This window comes from Octopus bimaculoides, chromosome 7, assembly GCF_046866305.1.
Source record: "Octopus bimaculoides isolate indiv1 chromosome 7, ASM4686630v1, whole genome shotgun sequence".
Taxonomy (NCBI): domain Eukaryota; kingdom Metazoa; phylum Mollusca; class Cephalopoda; order Octopoda; family Octopodidae; genus Octopus; species Octopus bimaculoides.
In genome coordinates this window covers 1,268,483-1,285,982 of record NC_142934.1, presented here as the reverse complement: position 1 = coordinate 1,285,982, position 17,500 = coordinate 1,268,483, and the positions used below count along the sequence as shown (strand labels likewise).

General features: G+C 36.6%; 1 protein-coding gene across 2 annotated transcripts in view; it reads left to right on the top strand.

Annotated features, from left to right (window-relative positions):
• The window catches only part of LOC106872790 (uncharacterized), a 932,929-nt gene that overhangs the window by 574,603 nt on the left and 340,826 nt on the right, over positions 1–17,500 (top strand). For both annotated transcript variants that reach the window (XM_089354571.1, XM_089354572.1), the window contains exon 3: positions 7,244–7,556. In XM_089354571.1, coding sequence (XP_089210697.1) covers positions 7,244–7,556 — 313 coding nt within the window. The remainder of the gene's footprint in view (positions 1–7,243; positions 7,557–17,500) is intronic.

Genomic DNA, 17,500 nt, shown 5'->3' with positions numbered 1-17,500 from the left:
ATATACATATATGTATACACATCCATAAACATATATATCTTTTATCGTTTTGTCTTTTCCTTGTTTCAGTCATTAAACTGCGGCCATGCTGGGGCACCGCCTTCAAGAACGTTTCATCGAAATCATCGACACCAGTACATATTTTTTAGACCTGTTTTGTTTTTAGCCGAGCCACAAAGCGGTGCAGTGGTGGGGAGACAAAGACAGTCATAAAGACACACAGACACACATATCTACACACATACACGACATGCTTCTTTCAATTTGCGTCTACCAAATTCACATACAAGTTTGTCATCGGCCGGAGGCTATTGTAGAAATAACTTCCTCAAGGTATCACGCAGTGGGACTGAACCTGCAACCATGTGGTTGGTAAACAAGCTTCTCACCACACAGCCACACCTACGACTGTGTGTATGCATGTGTTTGAATGACTTGAAGTAAAAGTTGTTTATTAAATATACACCACTACATGTTGCATGTGTGAACAGATATGTAAACGAAATGAACGTTTGTCGTTTACCTCCAAGATTAATTTAGATCGCGAAAATAAACAATACATTTCCTCTCATAGCAAACATAAAATTACACCTTCATATAAACACACGCGTATATACATCCATCCATATATAAACATGTAACTAGACCGTCCCCTATACACAAATACATGTATGTAGATATCTATCTATCTCACTCTCTATATACATGTGTGTGTATAAAAAATACATATGTACGCATATATATATATATATATATATATATATATATATATATATATATATATATGTATATATATATGTATATATATATATATATATGTAATTAGAAAATACACATTTAGATTTTTCATTCGGACGAAAATGGATTTTAATTTTCTCGTAGAAGGAAGAATGAATATGTGTTTTATATTTGCGTAATATATTTTAGTCTTCATCAATAACGAAAATTGCAGACATGCAATTACCAAAGACTTGTATTATTATCCAGGACTTATTTAAATCTCTGTCTAACATTATCACATTACACCGGCGTCTGTGAAAGCAGCTTCATTTCCAAAATGGCGAATCTACGCTATACGTTCCATGATTTGTTTATTTTTCACTCGTTGGCTTTTGATAGAAATAATTTGCAGCGAGACAGCTTTAGAGAAAGAAATAACTAAATATAAATCTACATTATGTATATGCATTATACGCAGTGTATATACATTGTAGACGTGTCTGTATGTAGACAGATATAGTATTAAGTTTGTCTCCGTTTCGTTTATTCCCTTCGTGAATATGTCCATTAGGTTGTTTTTGTAAATACATAAAACCATTCCCACGCATATTTGAGAGTATATCGATACTTATACATGTGTGTAATTATGTATATTAAATGCATATATACATCCGTGTATATATATATATATATATATATATATATATATATATATACACGTGTGTGTGTGTATATGGATATCGATTAAGCTTGTCAATCGTTTTATTTCAATCAACGAAAAAATAAGTAGATTTGACATATTGGTATCTACTGCGTAGGTTTACATACATACATTTATAGTCTCACACTCAAACACGCACACACACATGCACACGTACACTCGCACGTGCACACACACGTACACACGCGCACACATACACACATACACACACACATACACACACAAATCTGAAGGAGAATGTCTAAATATTTCGCAGCGGCTGTCTTTCCAAGTGGAAACTGACCCCTTCTCATACTTTCTATCCCCGTACTGTTGTAATGTTGCCATTGTATATCTTGTGACTTAGCTTCGTGTCGATATTTTATGAACTAACGTCACAATTAATGTTTTACATATACAATATGTCTGTGACCTAAATAACATACGGATTTATGCACCGAAGTAGAAACCTTCGTGCTTTGAGTTAATGTTCGTACCTGATGAAGCGGAACGACCCCGAAATGCGTGTGTCCTACTCACAAGGCCCAAAATGTGTATTTATACGAGTAGAGGTGGGGAAACTCCAACTTCTCCGGGACTATTCCTGTAACGATTGGTCGTATAAAGGCTTAATACAGTCGAACGTAGTAAACATGACTTCACATGAAATCACACACATCGCACATACACGCACGCGCGCACACACGTTCACACACTCGCACACACACACACACACACAGATAGATAGATAGATAGATAGATAGATAATAGAAAAACGCAATGAACGCTATTCTTTATTTAAAATCACTACAAATGTTTCGACATATTTTTACACTTATATTAAATTGGTGACATGCAGCAGGAACATTTCCAGTATATGATCACATCAGGTAGCCAATAATTACTGGATTACTGCTAAGTTAACCCTTGCATTCTGTTGAGGTTTATCACTTAACAAGGGTGATGACCATCTCGGTGTGAATCTAGCCGTCTACAAAATTGATTTGAAAAGACTATTCCGGAGAAATTCTTTAACCTGGGTACTAAAGAGCCCTTACAAATTCATGTCATGCAAGTACCGCTGTGTAGAATTGCCTGTTTGGCGGATACCTGTTGTTAATTTCGCTTGTCCTAGATGTACAAAGAGTGATAAAACCGTTTTGCCCACACATCCACTGTGTCGGACCATTGTTGAATTAAGGGGTTTTACTGAATATCTGTTGTCACATATAAGACAGACGCGGCCATCAGACGAGTGAAAATGTGAGGAATGCCGCACGATCTTTTACGGCCTGCAAAGACAGAAAATTATTTTTAACTTTGCGGCCATGGCGGAAAAGCTTATATTGTGGACAAGATGGAAAGGACTAAAAAAAAACAGATTTCTTCATTTGCGGTTAACCCTTTAATAACTCCAAATATCATTTGGGAATGCTGAGGAAGGGCTGTAGAAGGAGACGTACAGATAAAAGAAATCATTTTTTCCTTTGATTTACCAAGGCTCATTCCCTTGTAGGGAGATCTTTAGCTCCTTCTCTATAATCTCTCACTGTTTTATACAATCCGTTGGGTATCAAATCCACATTTTCCAGTATGCTCGTGTAATGTCCACATGAAAACATTGCTTTTGTGGCAAATAGAGAAAGGAAGTTCAAGTGAATTTTAAACATGTTTAAGATGCAGTACACATTTCTTTTTTCTTCTTTTTCCTCTTTCCACTTCTTCTTCCTTCTCTTCTTTTCCCTCTTTCTCTCTTTCCTCTTCCTCTCCTTCCTCTTCTTCTCCTTCTTCTCCTTCTTCTTCTTCTTCTTCTTCTTCTTCTTCTTCTTCTTCTTCTTCTTCTTCTTCTTCTTCTTCCTCCTTCCTCTTCCTTTTCTTCTTCCCCTTCTTTTTCGTCTTCTTCTTAACTCTTTTTCTTCTTCAGTCTCTCTCTCACTCTCTCCTTCTCTCCTCAATTTTATATTCATCCCCACTGTTCTACTTTGCTCACTCATTCTTCATCACTCAACCTCTGTAAATACATAAGTACAGTACACACACACACACACACACACACACACACACATATCTATATATGCATATATATATATATATATATATATATACACACACACACACAAACATAAGTGTTAATATAGGTATATATGTCTATGAGTGTGTCTCGGTATGTAATACTTCGTGTGATGTTCCGACGACGCCATGGTAACAGTAACAGTTGTAAAGATTGATGAAGGATTAAAAAAAAAAATACCCGTAAAGAGTCTCGAAGATAAAACAAACTACAACCAACGAAATAAAGGATAAAATTCAGAAGCAACTTCAAGACATGTTATATTATTTTATTACATAAATTATATATTATGGAGAAATTTGCCTTCAGAGTTCGTTTTAAATTCAACAGTCTCTGTGTGTGTGTTTGTGTGTGTATATATATATATATATATATATATATATATATATATATATATATCTTTATATGTATGTATTTATGTGTGTGTATTTATATGTATGTACGTGAGTGTGTGTATATATATATATATATATATATATATATGTATTCAAATTACAAAGATACCACCTACACAAATACATATATATGTATGTGTATATATATATATATATATATATATATATATATATATATATAGGTATTTGTATTTGTGTATCCTATGTATGTATATACACACATGTGCACATATGTTTCGCTGAATTTTAAAGTGACATCTAGCAACGTGACTGTGATATGGAAAAAGCAACGTAAATTCTGTTTGTGTGGCTTTGTGTATGTATGTATGTGTGGGCGCGCGTGTATGGGTTTGTATGCAGGTGGGTAGGAGGCTGTTACTGTGTGTGTGTGTGTGTGTGTGTGTGTGTGTGTGTCAGCGAGAGGAATATTTCGTAGATAATGTTTCCCTATTGATCGAGGTATGGATTGACAGAAACTGGTGTCGCTTAGATAGAAATTACCGATATTGAAATTGTATCATGCAACGTTGCTTTATTTAACACGCACGCACACACACACACACACACACACACGCGCGCGCACATATACACACACATCTCTCTCTCTCTCTCTCTCTCTCTCTGTATATACATGTAGATATATACATATATACATATATATATATATATATATATATATATATATATATATATATTTGTGTTTGTCTAGTCATACATATTTACCAGTCATATATGATATATTGCATGTGGGGATATCATATATTGAGCATGCATGTTTGTTTAAATATACATACAGAATAACACACACATACACATACAGTAAGACACGACCACCTGGATGTGTGTATGTATGTAATGTATATATGCAAATATGTATGTATGCAGGTAGTATGTAGTGCTTGCTGTGTCATCGTAGTACACAGCGTTTGTGTTAGTGAGAGACTCGGAATAGCGCCGTCCGGCAGGCCAATTACCTCCCATCAATTTTGTGAACGATATTAACCCGGTCATCAAGTTTGATATTGCATTTGACAACTGAACTTATATTGGAAGAGAATATGCAGTGCCCATTAGTTATATACATACATACATGTGTGTATATATATATATATATATATATATATATATATATATATACATAGATACATGCATGCACATATATATATATGTATATATATTTATATGCACATATATATACACGCACTCACACATGTATGTATATATGTATACTTATATATATCTTTAGACTTATGCATGCATATACACACACACACACACACACACACACACTTAATTTTTTTTAAGCACGCAAGACAGCCTTGTACTGAATGTGTGTAGACTTCAAACTCTATTTGTCATTTTTAATTTAAACAGGATTTCATATCCGGATTTATAGGATCCAAGCCTGCATGCAATTGACCTTGTGATCGATTATATAAAAGATTAAAAACAAAATAAATACGCAACACCTGTTCGATTAATCATAATATTCTAGTACCGTATTGTTCGCAGTAACGCTTACTTTACAGCATTTTCCAATCCGAACATCCCTATGTTTTGCGAAGTGTATATTCAGTTTTATGTTAATAAAGTATTGTGTTATGTAGCCTCGAAATAATGTAATATCTATCGCTATTTCTACAGAATAAATCTCTGCATAGTAACCTGCCGAGTTTCTAGACATTCCTACAGCTATTCAGAAGTTTAATATGTATGTATGTATGCATGTTTAGACATATATACATACATATACACGCACACACATGTACTCACTCACACACACACACACACACACACACACACACACACACACACACATATATATATATATATATGAAGGCACATGGCCCTGTAGTTAGAGCGTCGGGCTCACAATCCTGAGGTAGTGAGTTCGATCTCCGGAGCGGGCTATATGTTGTGTTCTGGAGCAAGACACTTTATTTCACGTTGCTCCAGTCCACTCAGCTGTAGAAATAAGTTGCCACGTCACTGGTGCCACGCAGTATCGGCCTTTTTTTGGACAACATCTGTGGCATGGAGAGGGGAGGCTGGTATGCATGGGTGACTGCTGATCTTCCATAAACAATTTGCTTACAACTGTGCCTTGGAGGGGAACTTGGTTGATGGAATCTACCGTATATATATATATATATATATATATATATATATATATATATATATATATATATATATTAGTTTAGTTTAAAGTATGGATTCAGAGAATCGTGTGTCTGCACAGAAAGCTCTTCTAGCAGACTCGGCTAACAGACCACATAGTAGTCCAATACAGAGAAATACAAATCAAAGTGTCCTTGCAGCTGAAACCCAGATGATCCGATCAATGAAATCACTTTATGAGAAATATATAAACAATTAAATGTCATTACAGCCATGACTCTAAGGTTATCAATTGGGTGAATTGGTAAATTCATCTCTCATACCTCCTCACATTTTATGGTTTATACACACTCATACATACAAGCACACACGCGAACACATAGATTAGAAAAATAAAAGAGATATTAACAGACCTGTGTATATCCATATGATAAATTTTTCAATAATTGCTGTCATAAATGTCATGTCTTCTTTATTTATGTTTTTATTGTTTTTTTTATTTTTGAAATGACAGTTGTCAAATATCTCGTAGAATGGCCTCACATGCATACATAATGAGAAATTAGGTTTCTCAAAACCAGAAAGGAGAAAGCTCATTCGAAGACTACAGATCCAATCCATCATTGGAACTGTAAAAATCTGTCAAACTTTCCAAAGGTTTATCATTTAAATATATCTGAGCATGTCTAGATATGCAAGTATATGCGTGAGAATACATACATAAAACAAGACATACACATCTTCACACATACATACATACATACATGCATGAGTGTATACATACATATATACATGCAGGCATACATACATACATACAAACAAACACTTGTTGAAATTCCAATGAAGGAGCCTTGAAATTAGGTTAGAAACCGGCTCTTTCTCTGTTGGCAAGAAATCATGAAATAGAACCGAATTATAACATACATACATACGTACATACACACACAGCTATTTACTAGAGAACGCAATTATCTAAAGATGAAAGTCAGAAAACTCCGATACATAGTATACATACCGCCTGTATACCCCCTTTTTTTTCCATCAGCCTCTATCGCCACAGAAACACCTCGGTGATGGTACTTCATTAGATCATTGGTTAATGTGATAATTATATAATTAATTAAATAAACGAGTAAATGAAATTATTGTTTTATAAATTTACTATATACATTTTTAGATTTGTTTATTTTCATTAGAAGTTTGGCTATTCTTATTTTTCTCTGTGCGTGTTTTTTGCAGGAATTTGGAGTGATTGCCAGTTCCCAGATTACCTCCAAAGTCCGTCCTACGATGCAAAACTGAAACCGTGGGGTACAAGAATGTGGTGGCTAAACGGCCGAGGTCAGCCGCCCAAGTGGGTGGAGAGGCAAGAGGTGTACGTGAGTGGCGGCGTAATATGGCGTTATAAAGAGTTTCCTACAAAGAGATGTGAAGGCTTAATCAAACACAGATTGTGGGAGTGTCCGGACAGTAGAGAGATGCTTTACAATAGGACGTGTTTAATGAAGGAGAGGTCTGATACATACAGAGTCATTGAACATTATCCAGTCAGGTAAATGGCATTTCACGTCTATTATTATTATCATCATTATTATTGTTATTATTATTATTATCATCCTCATCATATATTCAAATCCCGCCGAGGTCGGCTTTGCTTTTCATTCTTTCGAGGTGGATAAATTTAGTACCAGTGAAATACTGGGGTCGATGTAATCGACTAGTCTCCCCTGCCCAAATTTCCGGCTTTGTGCCTATAGTAGGATTATTATTATTATTATTATTATCATCTCCGTCACCGTTTTGTTTATTGTCATTATTACCATGTTATTGATCACTACCACCACTTCCACCACCACCACCACCATCATCATCATCATCATCATCCTCGTCTTCGTTGTCGACAAATGGTGAATGACCAATCCAAGCTTCTCTGGTAGTTCCTCAACAGTTAGGATGGGATTTTGTTCCACCAGCGTTTGTAGGACGTTTTCCCCGAGCTCCACAGATCTTCCAGGACGAGGCTCTTTTAGTCTGTAGTTTCCGGCTCGGAATTTCTGGAACTACCGTTGACACTGGCTTACACTTATTGTCCGATCCTTATGTACTGCACTTGCTAAACAAAAACAGCAAAATATATATACCTTAGCTTAGTAGTGAAAAATGAAGAGGAAAATATTTGCAAGGATCTGCACATTAAGCTATCCACTACGGCACTAGCGAAATTTCTCACTACTTTATTTTTAGCAACGAAATATTACATGGCCTCCAATGAAGAAAGAAAATAGGTAGGACGCCTGTGAAACTTAATTTTTAACTGCGATACGTTGACTTCTCGCTCATAACTTTGTGAGGTCAAACCCCGCCAAGGTCAACTTTGCCTTTCACCTTTTCGGAGTCGATAGAATATATACTAGCAAGTACTGGGTCCTATTCTCTCTATCCACTCTTTTTCCTCCTTTTCTCTCCACTTCTTTCCTTCTTTCTTTCATTCTTTCTTTCTTTCATTCTTTCTTTCTTTCATTCTTTCTTTCTTTCATTCTTTCTTTCTTTCATTCTTTCTTTCTCTTTGGTCTCGCGCCCTCCTCTCTCCCTTTTCCCCTCTATCACACACTCTTTCTCCATCCACCCCTCTCTCTCCCCCTTTCTCCCCCCCCCCCAGGTCTTTCTGTTTGTCGAATGTACTTGTCATTCAAATATCCAGCCTTTTCACATCGTATGACTCTGGCTCGGCTTGAGAATTATATTAAACGTACATGTCTACGGTATATTCAGCCACTTAAGTGCTAATTATACGAGTTATAATTCAGGTAATCAAATACTTGAATGATCACCGTAGACACCGGCGGAGGATCCACCAGCAGAAGTCCACGTCTATGTGCTTTTGTGTGTGTGTGTGTGTGTGTGTGTGTGTGTGTGCGTGTGTGTGTGTGTGTGACTACATGCTCGTGTTTCGTTATATACGTACACAAAAATTCCGAGATATGTTCGTTCATACGCGCATTCATTGCATACGTGTGTGTTCGTGCGTTTCCCTGCCCTTGTATGTGTGTGTGCTTGTATGTTTATATATATATATATATGTGTGTGTGTGTGTCTGTCTGTCTGCGTATGTACTGGCATGTGTCTGTTTAGGAACGCTGTTCATATATATTTTAGATGCTTTGAGGCCCTCACAACGCCACCTATCGGTACAGGCATCTACCTGTTTATAAAATATTAATGACACACAGTGCAGTACTGCTCAACCTGCTAATTGCAAGTGGCTTCATTAAAATTTAATTACAACTCACGTTAATTGGAATATTATGAAATGTTAAAACGGTGTTAATGGACAAACAATTGACGAAGGGAAACAAAATTGGCCCAGGGAAAACATTCACACACTCTTTCTCACTCCCTCTCTCGCGCTCTTTCGCTACTCCTTTCTCTCTCACACTTTCTCTCCTCCCCCTCCTATCTCGCCCCACCCCCATTCTGGGTCTGCTTCTAACTCATCTTTCATATCTATCCCTCCTCATTCAATTTTCGTCTCCTCCTTCTTCCTCTTAGTCTCTTCTCTCCCCCTCCTCCTCCTCCCTCTCTCTCTCTCTTTTCTCACTTCCATCTCCTTCCCTCTTCCACCTCCTCCTACTATCACCCTCCTTTCACTCTTCACCTTATTTCCCTTTCTTTTACTCTGGCATTCACCATTTCTCCTATTTTTCTTCCTCTCCCACCCTAACCCTTCCCTCCATCCTCCACCTCCTCCGTCTCCTCCTCCTACTACTACACTTCCTATCTTTGCACTTTACAATTTGCCACTTTCACCACATGTCGCTCACACTAGAAATAGCAGCTAAGTCTTCCCAGACAATGCTCTCTTAGAGAAGACCACATATAATACAGTGTCTGCTTCGTTTGCTCTGGAGAGAATGAGACGGGATGGTCATGGTTAGGATCTCTACTCAATCAGGTTAATCCTGGACTTAACAACAACAACCAATCAAATTATATTTCTACTTTAAACATATTTCTCTCTTTGCCTCCGTAATATTCTTCCTTCCTCTCTCTCTCTCTCTCTCCCTCTCTCTCTCTCTCACACACACACTCTCTCCCCCTATCTCTCTTTCTCCTTCTCCATTTATATATTTTCTCCCCAACTCTCTTTTGTCTATCCGACACATACACACGCACACACACACAATAATATTCCTGCTCACTTCTCCCTGTCTGTCACTCTTTCGCCTCCCTCTCAGTCTCTCTGTCTCACAATTCCTTTTTTTTTCTCCTCCTCCTCTCACTTTCTTTCGCCTTCGCTCTTTCCATCACTCTCGCCTCTCTGTCTCGCATTGTCTTTCCCGTCTTTCAATCTCTCCTTCATTCTCTCTATCACTCTCTCCCACTCTCTCCTATCCTTCTTTAATGGTGCCATCAATGTAGCTCAGAGCATCACATAAAGAGTGCACCGCCATATTATAACTTTTTACATTAGCATAATGACACACATTCAGACTCACATACATACGTACACACACACACACCTGCAGGAACTAGTCTACTCAGCTGTACTAGTCCTAGTATATAACTGGTATTATTGCACTTGGCCTTCGCAAGATTTGAACTCCAAAACTACAAAATACCGCAAGGTATTTTATCTTTCTCTCCAGCGAGCCTCACACCACGCGCCGTCACATGACCTGCACAGTTATAAGATTATTAGAAGAAATACATTTTAATAATGGTACTTTAATAATTGTGAGTAGCAAGGAGTAATTAGAGAACTCGATGTTCAGCTTCATACATGCCCGGAGTCAATTTAATTTTAATTACACTCTTCATTAAGGCAGCGATCTGGCAAAATCGTTAGCACTCCGGGCAAAATGCTTAGCGACATTTCGTCCGTCCTTACGTTCTGAGTTCAAATTCAGCCGGAGTCGAGTTTGCTTTTAATCCTTTGAGGTTCGATAAAAGAAGTACCAGCTGAGTACTTGGGTCGATGTAATTGACTTACTACCTGCCATCCCAAAATTCCTGGCCTTTAGCCAAAATTTGAAACCAATTGTAATCCTCGTTGCTCTTTTATATTGATCCATGATGACCAAATGTTCCCCAGCTATTGTTGCCATTACTTTTAGTCGGGGACAGCCTATCTAGGAATACAATTTCTGATAAGTTCTTAATACTATTGTTGTTGTGTAACCCCTGGTCTATACGTCCCGAGCAGGCTTTTTATGAAAAGTGTTCCCAGCCTGAGCATCGCATTTTTATTCAGACTTAGTATATCTAGGAATACATTTTCTAATATATACTTCCTGCTAATGTTGATGGCATAAACATCCTATCTTTAATTCAGGCATAGTCTATCTAGAACTACATTCTCTAAAGCAATGCTTCTCCACCTCTAGACCTCTTTGATTCCAATTTGACTCTGCAGGAACCCCGCTAGACATTCGATGTTTAAAACATTCCCAGGATATTTTTATATTCAAATATTAATAGGAAATGTATAAACACAAGTGTTGAAATACTTTATGTACTGTAGAAGTGTAACCAATTTAATGCCTACAAATTTTAACAACAAATCTTATCTAAAGCCTACAAAGGATACATGGACTCCTAAGGAATCATATGACCCCACCAGGGGATCATACGATCCCCCCAAGGGAAAGTAAGGGCCCCTGTTGAGAACCACTGGGGTCGATGGGGTCATTCGATAGCCTGAGGTTAGATTTTCTAACTTTGTCACCGTCACTCTTTCTAGCCCGCACTTTGTCCATCTTTCTTTCTCTCCATCTCATTCTCTCAATAGGACAGCATCTGTATGGTTTCTTCTCTCACCCCAACCAACCCATCATAGCTAATTCAGGCCCCGTTGGATAATGCCCTAAGGAAGTCTGAATGAAAAATATCTTCATCCTTCTTACATTTTATGGAGATTTGGTTACTACTACCAGCAGATAGGGTGAAGCAGTGAGTGCTCCCCACTTATTGGCCGGTTTCGTTAAGAAGTCATTAGGAGAGCAATCGAAGTTGTTGTGATTTGATGCTTTTCAAAATAAACAATCGACGAATCGAATTTCACATTGAAAAGAGACATTTCAAAAGTTTTCTGGAAATACGAGACAGTTAATAATGCTGTTAACATCACAATCACCATCATCATCATATTCATCATCATCATTATCATCTTCGTAATGTATTTGTTCTATTATTTCATTAAGATTGTTTTGTTTATATTAAACAATCATGAGATTATTAGGCACAAAACTGTTTCATATATATATATATATATATATATATATATAAATCGATATAGATATATGTGTGTGTACATGCATATATATATATTATATATATATATACACACATATACACGCATGTTCATATAGATAAGGAGATACATATGTATATATATATATAATATATATATATATATATATAATATAAATACATATATATATACACACACACACAAACACACAGATATTTACGTAAACATGTGCAAACGCACACAATGACACAGGCGTATAGGAAGAATCGGCTGTCGCAGTGGATACAGAATCCTAACTATAGTAGGATGTAAACACATTTTAGTGAAAAACATATTTTTAAAATACCTCAATTTCAGTTCAAAACGATTGTATAATATTACTAATGAATGCGCAGCTTATATATATATATATATATATGTGTGTGTGTGTGGTGTGTGTGTGTGTGTGTGTGTGTGTGTGTGTGTATCACTATAAAGCAACCATATGCATACATCCACTTAACACAACGCTATGCATATACATATATGATAATCGTTTATTTAGACACATATGACACAGGCATATACATACATATTCACATACTTCTTCACATTGGAAAATGCGTATATGGAATATACGAGCTCAGAAGTAATCGTATACACACCTTCATATATAAACATTCACATACACACAATCTCATATACATTTATATATATTAACAATTGTATATTTGCAATTACATACCTATAGTTACATGGAAGAGACGCAGGTGCGGCTGTGTAGCAAGAAGTTAGTTTCCCAACCACATGCTTCCGGGTTCAGTCCCACTGCATGGCAGTCTGATTTTTACTATAGCCTTGGGCTGAATAAAGACTTTGGACTTCATCGCGTAGACGGAAGCTAAAAGAAGTCCTCCGTATATGTGTGTGTGTGTGGGTGTAGGACTTTGTTTGAGTTTGTCGCTCACCATCGCTTAGCAACCGGTGTTGGTGCGCTTATGTCCCCGTATCTAGCAGTTCTGCTAGAATATGTACTAGGCTTTAAACATAAAAAATATATATAATACCCGGCATCGACTCTTCCAACAAAAAATTCTTGAAGGAGGTGCTCCAGTATGGCCACAGACTAATATAACAAACGTGTAAAAGATAAAAGAACGATATGTATACAATATATGCAAAAACGATTGCATATACGCAATCAATCAAACACTTATCTAAAACACACACCCACACACATACACACACACGTATGCATATACACAGAACATATACACATAAGTGTCAATGTGATGTATATATGTGTGTATTGAAAACCTTATCGCATGCGCTTAGACACATTTGTACAAGCACCACACCTTCACAAACACAGAATCACATACATACGCTCACATACACGCATTCAGACATAAACGTAGTCGCGTATAGAGCCATATGCACAACTACCTGCACTCACTCAAACATATGTACATACATACACACATACATATCTATATCTATCTATAATATATATGCACACACACATACACACACACACACACACACACACACCTATATATATATATAAACGCACACACTCTCACAATCAATCACAAACAGAGAAAAGAGACTACATAATAAACACATTTCCTCCATATCGATCAATAATATAATGATGATGATGATAATAATAATAATAATAATAATAATAATAATGCTAAATCGTCCTTTTATTGCGCAATTCTTGTGCAGATTTCTTTATATATCGTCTCTTATTCCGATTTCAGTATTCTTCAAGACTTTTAACCATTATCTGTTATGATCGTTAATACACATTAAAAATAACCATAATGTACATTGTAGCGAAGTAATTATTATATCAATATACACATATATTTTGATAGCATAGAGATGGCTGAATGCATACATAAAGACACACACACACACACACACACACACACACACACACACACACACACACACACACACACACACACACACACACACACATACATATATATATATATATATATATATATATTTATATGCATGGATTCATATGTGTGTGTGTGTTTTATTTTGAATAAATATAAATAACCCAGAAATGTAGTATATTTAAGTTGCTCCGCGAAGGAAACATCGCTACATGATGCCGAACAGATGGCACGCTAAATATATTTTTACGAGTGTTTAAAACATTCCCATCTCAGAGTGAATTAGATGAAAACGAATGGAAGACGGCTGGTGGGGTTCTTATTTAGATTGTCTTGTATTATTTGGAAACAGCGACAGAAAGTGAAGTAGAATATGTAACGTTTCGGACAGTTTTTCTTCATTTTGTTAAAACTGACAGGAGGGAAATAAAAAGCAAGAAAGCAGAGTTTTATATCTTCTCTATTAGAGAAACTGGCTCCGATTTTTTAATATCTGCAAGGCCAAGTCTACATTACAGAAAATTACTATATTCTTATGAACAGCAATATACTAACTCAGTCCGAATCTCGCCGAGATCGACTTTGCCTTTTACTATGTCGGGGGTCATGAAATAAAGTACCAGCATCAACGTTTGGTCCATTGAAAACCCTATAAAACAACGGTATCTTTGTTTAGAAATAATTATGGAAAATATAACAAAATATTTATAATCATGTTTTTAGATTTACATTGATAAAGAAATGTTTTGAATTCGTTCTAAGAACTGCTTCGAGCGAAATTATATATGGCATTGCCAACACTGAGATAAGGAGGGATTCAAAGACAGTTTTGGGGGATAGAATTCAGGGATGGAATTGAGTAGAGAATTGAAATGTTGAAGTCAGAACCTATCCCAGCAAGTTTTCTTTTGAAATACAATAGTCCACAATTATATATGTCAAATGTTGTATCGGTCAGCAAGATGTGTTTCTCACGATCCTCACAAATACGGGACTGCGAGGGTCATTTCCTTCATGGTCGTTGAGATATGCGCATTTGATTGAGAAATTCATTACCTGGTAGTTGGCATTCACAGAAACACAATCGAGGAGTGTCCTGAAATCTCTACCGGTCAGTTCACCTGCTAGACATACTAGTCAAATATCCCTAAAATTCTACTTAGCTCTCAAAGGGTACAACCTACTGGATGGCGAATAAACTAGGCGGATCTCAGTCAGCTGTATCCAAAAGTAATGCATTTGTTCCATCAACTGAATTTTCCTACCCGTTGTGAAAGTGGTTGAAGATTCCACAGACACGTGTAAACTTAATGTAAACCTCCATTGGAATTACCATGTCTGAGAAGGCTGGCGCTTTGACTTACTGGCACTGTTTCTCTGTTAGTGAAAGCAGAATAATGTGGCAGTGAAGTGGGTGTGCTGGCAGACGATCCTATGTCAATCAAATTAGGCAACTTTGGAGGGGTGGGGTTGACCAGAAGTCATCTTGTGTAACGACACTAACGTCCCAATAACGTCTACATGTCCAATAACGTCCAACACTAACGTCCCACTAACGTCCACAAACGTGAAACAAATCCATTGTGATTGATGAGTGCAGTTCTGCACCGAACAATATCAGGCCAGGTATGGGGGCATGTGTCGATGCTGCATTCACCATCTGTCACTGTATTGCCGGGTCCTCTATCAGGTCCCATCAGTCCCTATCTCCACAAGATACCTCCTCGTTGATCATTACCATGTGGCATGTAATATATACTGGAACGATATTTCTGTGGTGGTGGGTTTAGTTGCATCTCTATCCCAGATACTGAAGACATTCTATTGCGATAGCTATATGAAGAATACCCCAGCCACAGCTATGATAGCTGTAGTAGTAATACCACCCTAGATATGGGGACAATTTTCCAGTATGGTGATTGTGGTACCGTCCTAAATACGACAGAAGTAATCAACGGTAACATTTATACATATACATGTATATATTTATGTATAAAGGATTCGGCAACGCATTATAATTATCTGTTAAAGTAATATAATATTTAGCAATTTGAAGAAGATAGTCTTGTATATTATAATTAGTAACAGTTTCGTCAAACTGGCCAAAACTGTCCAGGACGTGAATATGATGCAATGCGTCAACAGTATAAGAAAAAAACAAACAGGACGACATCAAACAAGCCTTTATATTTATTTTATCATTAATATTAATATCTATATTAATGTTAATAAACTATAAAGAGATTCCCAGATAGACAGACGATCTGATGAGATATAAAGGAAAAGAATATCGAATTAAGTAATACGCATAGATGTGTCTTTGAACATCTTTATATGTATAAAGACACATGCACAGGCACACACAGACATTTACATAACAAACTCATGCACAACTACATATATACACCTGCATACATATATATATATACATATATGTATGTTTGTGTGCGTACATATATGAATGTGTGCATCTTTGTATTTATTCATCTCTGTGAATGTATGTATGTATATATAAATATATAAATATATATATATATATATATATATATATATATATATATATATATATATTGTATCTCAAAATGTTTATGTGATTATGTGCTGTATAATTAGTTTTGGTAGGGGTTGTGGTGTTGAAGAACTCGGTCCAGGGATAATATCAATCTGACTGTTAAGGCAGCGAGCGGGTAGCATTGTTAGAACACAAGACAAAATACTTGTCCGTCTGAGTTTAAATTCCGCCGAGGTCCCCTTTTGTCATTCATCTTCTCAGGGTCGATAAAATAGGTAACCAGCTGAGTACTGGGGTCGATGGAATCGGCTTACCTCCTCCCTTAAAATTTTGGGACTTGTTCCAAAATTTGAAACCAGTAAGAATTTTGATTCTAAGATTATTTGCGCAAATGTAATAATACATTTTCCGTAATACGATTATGGTCACGTGTATTTGGTTGTTTCAGGGATAAAATCACACTGCTTTCTGCGGATACCAGTAATTAAGACCAATCATTTTCTCTCCCTCTTACACTTACTCACTCACTCTCTCTCTCTCTCTCTCTCTCTCTCTCTCTCTCTCTCTCTCTCTCTCTCTCTCTCTCTTTATTTGTAATTACACTGTGAGGTCCCACATCACCAATAATATTTTCTTTGGTATGGTTCTCAGTCCAAACAAATAGAAATCAGGAGAATAATATCAGGATTTCTCGACATACATATAATATATATATATATATATATATGTGTGTGTGTGTGTGTGTGTGTGTGTGTGTGTGTGTGTGTGTGTGTGTGTGTGTGTGTGTATTTATATATATATATATATAGAGAGAGAGAGAGCGGGGGAGATAGATAGATAGT